General features: G+C 41.2%; 1 protein-coding gene across 1 annotated transcript; it reads left to right on the forward strand.

Moving 5' to 3' along the window:
• Positions 1-5,950: 5,950 nt before the first annotated feature.
• Positions 5,951-8,195, forward strand: LOC133903770 (uncharacterized). The gene is made up of 2 exons (XM_062345229.1): positions 5,951-6,550; positions 7,766-8,195. The coding sequence occupies exons 1-2, from the start codon at positions 6,028-6,030 to the stop codon at positions 8,179-8,181; spliced, it is 939 nt and encodes a 312-aa protein (XP_062201213.1). The 5' UTR covers positions 5,951-6,027; the 3' UTR covers positions 8,182-8,195.
• Positions 8,196-11,056: the final 2,861 nt, after the last annotated feature.

Here is an 11,056-nt window from a genome sequence, read left to right on the forward strand (position 1 = left end):
ACAACACGATTCGCAAAAATATACATTATCAGAGTTACTATTGCAATAATTGCAACCAATTACACCAATTACATATAGAACAATATACAAGTTACAATGTGTAATATTCATTGGTTACTACTAAAAAAATAAACAAATGGCACTAATTACTATTAGAATAGTATAAAAGTTTACAATGTGTAACATTCACCAGTTACTATAGAAAAAAAAAAGAAAGCTTAAATACACAACTATACTATACCTGGTCCAAATGTGGTCTAGTCTCAGTTTCGACCAACATCATCTCGTTCATTTTGGCCTTCGATGCTAACCTCTTTGTGAGCTTCCTATCTTCACCTACCATCCAACTCCTGTCAATTAAAAAAGGTGCTTCAATTACAACACAATTCACAAAAATATACATTGTCAGAGTTACTACTAGAACAATTGCAACTAATTGCACCAATTACTACTTAGAACAGTATACAAGTTACAATGTGTAATATTCACTAGTTACTATTATAAATAAATAAACAAATATCAACAAATACTACTAGAACAGTATACATATTTACAATGTGTAATATTCACTAGTTACTACAGAAAAAAAAATGGAAGCTTAAATACACATCTATACTATACCTGATCCAAATGTGGCCTAGTCTTAGTTTCGACACCAACATCATCTCGTTCATTTTGTCCTTCGATGCCAACCTCTTCGTGAGCTTCTTCTCTTGAGCTACCATCCAGCTCCTGTCAATTAAAAAGATGTTTTAATTACAACACAATTTGCAAAAATATACATTGTCTACTACTGCAATAATTGCAACCAATTGCACCAATTACTACTAGAACCGTATATAGGTTACAATGTGTAATATTCACCGGTTACTACTAAAACAATTAAACAAATAGCACCAATTACTACTGGGACAGTATACAGCTTCACAATGTGTACTATTCACCGATTACTATAGAAAAAAAAGCATATTTAAATATACATTTATACTATACCTAACCCAAACCCTCGCTTTGCAACATATTGCAAATATCATCAAGCGACATTATGAGTCAAATCACAAGGATCTACATAAGGTCAAGAAAAAACCATTGTATACATCTCTAGCAAAAAAAAAAAAGAACAAAAGATAAAGCAGTAAAATCATTGTATCACCACATGCATCATTTGCTGGTGGTGACCACTCAACATCCTCAGGTGGCAACTGATGAGACATGTCATCATGTAGAACATTTGAAGGACCAGCTGCCAACAGAGGTGGTGAGGGCAACCTCTCCTCATCCACATGCACATCCATTTCCGCTTCCCCATCACCACCTTCATCAACTAGGGATGGCACCTCCTGAGGATGCCACTAACCACCCTTGGACACGTCACAATTTCTAGCCCTTTTGTTGGCTGGACCCATGCCTTTGGCCTTCTCTGTGCGGGGCCTCCTCTAGCAGCATACGTATGATGTTGCAAGCAATATTGTACGCATCATCTATTATTTCATTGGCCCTCCTCATGTAGCCTTGTGCCTTCTCGGCATCTGCATCAAAATCCTTCAGAAACTGCTCCACCCGTCTACACTTCCTCTTGCTCACAACCTCCGCTAACAAGGGCCCAAACGTCACCTGCAATCTCAGGTACACAAAAGCATGGCATGGAATACCCTGTCAGCCTTGCACATGCTCCTAGGCACGCGCAAGCTGCTCAACATGTGTAGGGGCATCATAGCACCAGCGGTAGCGGCAAAACCATTGTAGCATGTCTCACATAAACTCTTTTTTTAAAAAGATAAGAAAGAAAAAAATAATGAGATAGCGTACAACAAAAAGGACAATTACAACATGTACTATACCAATTACTACTTGTCTAGGCTCAAAATAGCATGATGCAAAAAAAAAGAGAAATCTGAATACATTACGAACCTTAAAATGCCCATATCGGTTATCAGCTGTTTCGTCCAGCCAGACATCACTCTGAGCAAGATTATCAATCGTCTTACTATCAAACAGTGTACAATGTGGGGTCGTAAATGGATCAATAGCAACTCTAGTATGTAGGTTGTCAAGGTAGAATATTTGAAAAAAAGGTACAGTAATCGGGATTGCAATCAATTAGACATAGTAATATCAATTGCAACCAAGAAGATGAGAAGCAAAAATGACTCACAATTAAAATATGCCGCAACCAAGAAGCGACGGAGAAGACTTCTTGATCCTATCTATCTTTCACTGTCGAGCAGAGTCACACATGTTGTCAATTACTGCTTTGCACCAATTAATTCCAGGGATGGCATCCAAATCCTCTAACCACTTCACATCATGCAGGCGAGATATGCATCAGTGTTCGGGAACATCAAGCTATTGAATGCTACTGTGAAGAACAATATGGCAGCCATATCATCATTAATTCTCCCATCTCCTTCTTTCCAGGAATTATTGATCATCTTTCCAAGTTCAGATGGTAGAAGCTTCCTACTTCGGTCCCGAAATAGGGCCTCCCTCAGTTGCTCCTAAGCTGCCTTACCTTCATGCTCACGGAAATGCACAAGGTCACCACCTTCAGAAGGCAAGCCAAGAACACCTCACAGCATACTCATGACTCTAAGCTCTTTGCCTCCACCAAGCTCTAGAGTCATCATATCTGGATTTAGTTTGTCCATTAGCCAAGCAAGAATATCCCTACTCTCCAAGCTAGTAGGCAAGGATTGAACCAAACCCCTAAAACCCATGTTCTCAATCCTTGCTCACTGACCGTCAGAAAGATCTTTAACAAAGCTTGAGAATATGAAGGGCGAACATCTGCATATGAGTGAACGTTTAGAACAACAACAACAATAGGGTTACAACTTACATGGCACAATAGTTACGAAAAGATTAGTGTATCAGTAACTATAAGGTCGTCTACATGACAGTTACTACTGGCTACTGCAACAGGTACAATTGCACTAACTAAGCATTACTACACCTAGAAATAACAAGAGTTCACACCATAATTTCTATACACATGCCATATCAATTACCACCAGACTGACATATCAGTTGCCATGTCATAATATATAATAGTAATAAAAAAGTTCAGAGAGCAACAATGATTACTACACATATATCATGTCTACAACATAATTACTACACATATTTCATGGAAATTAACACCATACAAACTTATCAGTTATATGTCATGATCTACTACCTGAAACAAAAAAATTGAGAGGTGCCATAGTTACTACACATATGCAATATCAATTACTAAATGTATCCAATATCAGTTGCAATACCATAGAGACCAACCATTAACCACAATAATATAATTTGAGCAGTAAAAAGAAATATAAATGAAATAACCTAATCCTCATCTGCGGCAACAAGATCACCAGCCGCGACGATATCAGCTGTCATGGAAAGGCGGGTGCTAGGAGCAAGATGTCAAGCCTGACGCTACTTCTTCACTGCTGGTGGCGTCTCGACAAAATCAGAATCAGAATCAGCACTTACAACCATCTTCCGACATGCCACCCTCTTCTTGGAGGTTCCCCTAGAAGGTACCGCCACAATAGTTTTATGACGTTGTAGACGCAAAGAAGAACGAAGCACATATCCCTACACAGAACCAGCATCACCAGATGTTGCTGATGCACCTCCAGTCCCTACATCAGTAGATAGATCCATACTATAATAAAAATGGAATAAATCAATTAGACTCAAAGTAAAACTGATATCTAATCCATTAGTTACTGTTATAGCAATAGTTACTATTCAAGTAACAAAAAATTACCACACATACATATACAATAGTATCCACCTTAGTTACTACACATACATCATATCAATTACCACCTGAGTGATATATCAGTTACCATGTCATGATAATCAACCAGTAGTTTCACAAAAAATTTGAAAGCTACCATAGTAGCTACAATGAGAACACATTGATTACTACATGTGTCTCATATCAGTTACCATATCATAATCACCATACAAGTAACAATAACAAATCTATGAACTAGTTAGGTTAATACACAAGATAATAGGTCAAATTAATACATGCAAGTAAAACAAAATAACTGCAAGAGAAAAATGAATCACATGTTAAAATACCAATCATCACATAGCATGTCGCAACTAGAGTTACAATCCATCACGACTCAAATAGATCACATACATCAACAACGGCTAGCAGTAGTAACTCATTCAAAAAATCCATATGCAATTACGACCTACAAAACAATTGCATTGGGATCTCCCTTCTAACTAATGGTTCGTGCCTGCTCATACATACAAATTTGCACCCAAATTCGCAAGTAATACCTAACCCTAACAGATCAAAATGGAACTACCGCTAAATTTGCGTTGCAAACTGACATTGATTTCAAAAAAAATAGCCATCAAATACCGCACAAAATCTGTCATTAATCGGGCGCAAAAACATCGAATACCAATGCTAAACACACCCACCCAAAAAAACTTAGGTCCTCAAACAAAATCGCAACGAATGAACACATCGGGGGTTGCGGGTACCTTCACCGGTTGATGAGTTCGACGAGAAGCACCCATGTGCGGAGACAACGGTGGCGCCAGGAGTGGAGAAGATGATGTCACCACCGGCGCTAACAACCATCGTGGAATCTGATGAACCCGCGTGAATCCACACTACCGAATCCCAATGCGCGAGAACTAGATCGGATGGGAGATGGAGAGGGCGACGAGGAGGCGGTAGCGTGATGAGTTGGGCAGCGGCTTGCGACGGTGATGAGCGAAAAAATCAGTCAGCGATGGTGAGGGTGACGGAGTCGGCGAGAGCGAAATGCGCGAGAACGAAATAGGAAAAGATAAAAATGTGCGAGAACAAAATCAGTTCACGTTACAGGAAAAGATGTTATGGACGCCCACGTCCGCATCGAGTTGGCTAGCGCACGTGGAGAACCGGTGGCAACAGGCTCGCTGATCGGCTAGGCGCAACGTGAATTGCAGTTGTGCGTAGGCATATAATATACTTACAGTGTATATATATACTGTATGTATACACACTTTATATAATATCCATTTTATTTGTTGCTGCCATGCTAGTATTAGTTGGCTCACTAGTTGCTCATAATTCACTTGTGTGGTCCAAACAAGGCATCCACAAGAGAATAGGGGTATTCATATAGGTACACTCTGTGTTCATTAAAGATGGCCAAATGGGCCGTGCTTACTGGGCCGGCCCGAGGCACGGAACTGTAGGCACGGCCCAGGCATGGCCCGACCCGAGCCGAGATGGGCCGGGCCGGCACGGCACTAGGCCACAGGCCGTGCCTGGGCCGAGCGCGCGGCACGGCGGGCCGGCACGGGCACGGCCCGGCCCACGGTCGGCACGGGCACGGCACGGCCCGGCTCAGGCACGGGTGGCCCAGGAGACACGGCACGGCCCGGGAACACGGCGGCCCATCACGGCACGGCCGGCCCATCACGGCACGGCCCACCGTGCCGGCTCGGCACGCGGCGGCCCACGGCACGGCCGGGCCGGCACGGCACGGCACGGCACGGCCCACCGCGGGGGGCACGGCCCGGCCGGCACGTGGGGGCACGATGGGCCGGCGGGGGCACGCGGGGCACGCGGGTTAACGGGTTAAACGGGCCGGGAATGGCCCGTTTAACCCGTTAACCCGATATTTTTGAATTTTATAGCCGTTTTGTGACCGTTTGAGCTCCAAAAAATTCAAAAAAAATTGCAAAAATCACTATTTTTCACCTATAAATAGAGGAGCACCTTGCCCTTCCATTCCACACCAGCAACACCATTTTCTCTCTTGTTTCCTCCTCTCATTCTTGTCTCAAAGTTCGTGAGAATTAGCGATAATTTGGCAAAATTAGTTTGAATTGTTGCAAAAAAATCCGAGCAATTCCAAAATCGTCATCCTGCTGACTTGCTATCTTGAAGTTGAAGAAATCTTGATGATTTTTTTGCATCGTTGTTGAGTCTTATTTTATTATTAGTTTTATTATTTGATTATTTCTAACTCTGAATATTTGCAATTTTTGTAGTGTCATTCGACATTGATCATGGATGCCGGTGATCATGATACATCCATAGATCATGATTTTTTTCTCCAAGGACTCACAGGGGACTACGGCCCCTTTGATACTAGTGCTGCAGCTGATGATGGACCCGACGGTGAACCTCCGGTTGGTTCACATCCAGATCCAGGTGATGCAGCAGCAGTTCCATCGTCAGGCTCTACAACTGCGCACACATTAGCAAGCAGCGGGTCTAAAAGATCAATAGCCGGTACTTCCGAAGTTTGGCAAGACTTTGAAAGGATCTACAAAGAGGAAGATGGGGTAAGTGTCAGGTATGCTAGGTGTTATATTTGTAAAAATGAATTATCTGCAAAGCCCTCGGGTGGAACGGGGCACTTGAAGAGGCACGCCATAAGTTGCAAGCGAAAGAGTAGAGCAGCCATGAAGCAGACGGTGTTGCAGTACAACCCCGACGGCTCTATTCATCATTGGGAGTACGACTCTGCCAATGCTCGAAAAGAGCTATGTCGCTTCATTGCAAGAGCGGATCTACCACTCAATATCGGTGAGTCTGCTGCATTTGAAGATTACATTAAGCAAGCTCATTATCCTAGGTTCACGCATGTTTCTAGACAGACAACTAGTAGGGATATGGTAAAATACTACAATACGTGTCGTAGCAAACTTAAAGAAATGTTACAAACATGTACATTTTCAGTTGCTTTGACCTCGGACATATGGGCATGTAGGGCTAGAGAGGATTATCTTAGTGTGGTTGCTCATTTTGTTAATAATTATTGGGAATTAGAAAAGAGAATAATAGGTTTTCGCTTGATTGATAACGCGCATACCGGTGAAAATATTGCTGAAAAAATATCTCAAGTAGTTACAGACTTTGGCCTCACGAATAAAATATTTTCTATCACTTTAGATAATGCCGGTGCAAATTCTAGAGCAATGGATATTCTTACTCCGTTGTTTAGTACTTATGCTGAATCTTTCTTGTTACATCAACGTTGTGCTTGTCATATTATCAATCTTATAGTAAAATCCAGTTTGAAGAGGTTATCGCGATACTTAGAAGATTTTCGTACTGCAATATCTTTTGTGAACTCCTCTAACCAACGAATTGCAGCATATAAACAGTATTGTGTTGCAATGGGTGTGCGTCCATGTAAGTTTGCTCTGGACATGCCGGTGAGATGGAACTCTACTTTCTTGATGCTTAAAAATATTATACCATATAAGAGCACATTTGGTGTGTTTATTCATACACATTATCATCAGCATGGGGGTCAAACTTTACTCACGGAAGCGCATTGGTATGTTGCTGAAAGGATACTGGAGTTTCTTGAATTTTTTTATGATTCAACTGTGAGTTTATTAGGAGTTTATTATCCAACATCTTGTTTAGTAGTGCATAATATTGTTGAAATTGCTACTCATTTAAACAACTATGAAAATGACAATCTTTTAAGAGATTGTGTAGTTCCTATGAAATCTAAATTCTTAAAGTATTGGAAAGAAATTCCTTTGTTATACGCCTTTGCCTTTATTTTAGATCCTAGAGCTAAAATTGCAGCTTTCTGTAGGGTTCTCGCAATTCTAGATGATGCTCTTAGCCATGATTATTCTAATTATTATACTAATGTTCGTTCTAAGTTATTCGAAGTTTATAGTAAATATGAAACAAAGTATGGCGGAATTCGCCTGCAACGACCTCCACTAGCACCCACAACAAGTAAGAAGACGACAACGTGGGGGAAAATATTTGGTGCAGGTTCTTCATCAAGAAGTTCAGACTCTTCGTCACGATCGTCTACGGGCACCGGAATTCCAACATCCAGAGGGGAGCTAACTACCTTCATCGACAGTGACGTTATCAGCCACAAACAAGAAAACTTCAACATACTGCAATGGTGGCATGAGCACAAGACGAATTATCCAGTGCTTTCACTGTTAGCGCGAGATTTGTTAACGGTTCCTGTATCTACAGTTTCTTCTGAGGCTGCCTTCAGTCTTACAGAAAGGATAATCGAAGAGAGAAGAACAAATCTGTCAAGTGAGATGGTTGAAATACTCACCATAGTAAAGGATTGGGAACAAGCTGAAGCACGAATGCAACACACTGCAGAAAATACTGAGCTTGAAGAATCATTCCAAAATTTGTATCTAAATGCTGATGAGAACGTGTAATTTTAAATTTTCTGAGCTAGGTTGTACTCTTTTTTTCTTTGCTAGAAAGGTTTTTAATGAGGCAACCTATCAATAAAGCTCATTTTTAGAATTAATCATGTGCCCCTATTATTTCTAAGTTTTTTTTATTCATGTTTTTTGTTTATTTTTTTAAAATACCCCCCGTGGCCCCACCCCCACCTACCTCTCCTCTCATCGTGGCCTATAAATACCATCTACTCCATCTCAAACTCCATGTATTCTCATTGCCCACCCTGCCCATCTCAAACTCCATGTATTCTCATTGCCCACCCTGCCCACCCATCTCTCTTTTCCTATTTGCTAGCCAAGTAGCCAGTATTCACTTCATATCAAGAAACTAATTCCATATTTCAATTCATGGATCAAGACGTCGAGAACTCACGTGCATGGTCATGGGTGTGGCAACATTTTGAAAAGGTCTTTAAAGAAATTAACGGGGAACAGGTAAGATTTGCTAAGTGTAATATATACAGCATAGAAATAGGTGCCAGATCTTCACATGGAACGGGACACTTGAGGAAGCATATTAAAAATTGCAAGCAAAATTCTGGGGTTTCTAATGAAACCATGTAATTTTTGGAGCATAATCATTGGTTGTACTCTTTTTTCCTTCTAATAGATAGGTTTTTAACGAGGCAACCAATCAATAAAGATGTTATGTATTTATTTTCCATATTTTTTATTGTTTTTTGGATTTTTTTTTTTAGCTATTATTTTTGATTTTTTTCCTATTTTTTTGAGTGCTGACGGGCCCAACGTGCCTCCACCGTGCCGACCGGGCCCGTTGTGCCTTCCCGTGCCGACCTGGCCCGTCGTGCCTCCACCGTGCCGGTCGGGCCCATCGTGCCAAACGGGCCTGTCGTGCCTCCACCGTGCCGAACGGGCCCATCGTGCTGGCCGGACCCATCGTGCCGACCGTGCCGTGGGCCGGCCCGGCAAGGCACGGTGACAGTTGGGCCGTGCCGTGGGCCGACGGCTCGGCACGCGGGCCGGCACGGCACGGCCCGTAACAGTAAATGGGCCAATCGGGTAGTGCCGATTTCGGGCCATGCCGAGATGGACCCGTGCCGGGCCAGCCCGATTGGCCCATTTGGCCATCTTTAGTGTTCATTATTTTCTAGAAAATGTTGAACTTTTAGAGTAGTAGTTAGGGCCTGTTTGGTAGAGCTTTTAGAGCAGTTTTTCGGCTGGAATCAGGGGAAGTTCTGCCAAACAGTAGCTTTCAACTTATAGCTCTCTGAGTGGAATCCGTGGAAGTGATTCTCTAAAATAAACTAAAAGTTAGGGAGCTGAAAAAAGCAGCTTCCCCTGAGTCACTTCCCGCAAAGAATCACTTCCTCTATATATTTTATTTTAAAGAATCACTTTCAGCCACAGAATCACTTCCTCTAGAGAATCACTCCTCATAAAAAATTTGAATCAGAAAAAACTCTACCAAACAAATCCTTAGTCTTTACATAAGTACATTTTGGAGAAAAGATTTTGTTTTTGAGTTTGGTAGTCAAGCACCAGCTGTGCATACTCAGTTTTAGAGCAGCCACTGCGTGTGCTTCGAACCAGTGCTGAAAGCATCTTTTGATTTTAAGCATCGCCAGCCATTGTGCTGCTCGAAGAAAGAAGAAAAAGTCTAGTACCGGAGCACTAGGGGCTAGGGATGGAGAGGAGAGTGGGACGGGAGCAAGTTGGTGAGACCCAATTCAACCGGGGGTCTCGCTTTAGGGGGGAGGATGTGACAGCGAGTGGGAAATACAACTTAAATGTATATTTGTGGCTTAAAATAGAAAAATAGATAATATAGGTCAATCTATTTATCAAATTAGACAACAGAACAGCGTATTTGTAATCTGTATTTTGCACTTAAAATTCGAAAATCCAATTTCGGATCTGAAACACCGAAAAAAGACTGGTCCGACCGTATTTTGGATTTTAAGGTGCCGAATACAGATGCTAGATTTATAAATATGCCAATCTGTTATCTATTTTGATAAATACATCAACGTATGTTGTCTATTTTTTTATTTTTACCAATTTCTGATGTATGATTAATGTTGTTTGTCTATTCCAGTAATTTAATATTTATTTGTCCGTTGATTTGTTTCTAGCTTGGTCTACACTGTGGATGCTGGTGAGCTATCTAGCTTTCAGATCAAACGACCTTTGAGCTAAGCAACCAGAGGTCCAGAACACAGCACCACCCCAACCCCTTCTTTGCTGAAGAGTTAATCCCAACTCTCCCTAACAAGAACCAGTTCACCACCTTGGTTCTTGTACTAATCAAACTGTCATGTGACACGTCCTCGGTCATTAGTACGCAGCGATGAGTAGTTAGGTCACCACTCTAGCTCATTTGGTCTCCAAAAAATGAACTAAAAATAGGTGGAAGTGCATTTTTAAGTCCGACGGAGTGGGTTTTGGATCGATCCAAAAAATTGAAACTTGCATCCTATCAGTAAGTACAACAAATGCTCATTTCCAAAGCCGTGCATCAATCATACATAGCAACATATAACAAATGCTAGTTTCCAAATATAATGCTCATTTGCAAAATTGAAACATGCATCAAGGGATAAAATCGGATCGGATATGAATGAATATAGTTTATTATGTATCTTATCTTATAATTTTTCTCAGAGTCAAAGTCAGACACGGTGGTATCAAATAATTATTTCTCCATCATGTATTCTATCATATATTTTTTTCTCGGAGTCGGAGCGGATAGTGCTATATAAGTTTTCAGTTAGTCAAATAGATGAAAAAATTTCATATTACTTGCATCCCCACACAATATATTAAACAGTATAGGAGTGCAATTAGAGTGAGTACAAAGAGAATGGTCACTGAGATATTAAAATAA

Source organism: Phragmites australis, chromosome 21 (genome assembly GCF_958298935.1).
Source record: "Phragmites australis chromosome 21, lpPhrAust1.1, whole genome shotgun sequence".
Lineage (NCBI taxonomy): Eukaryota > Viridiplantae > Streptophyta > Magnoliopsida > Poales > Poaceae > Phragmites > Phragmites australis.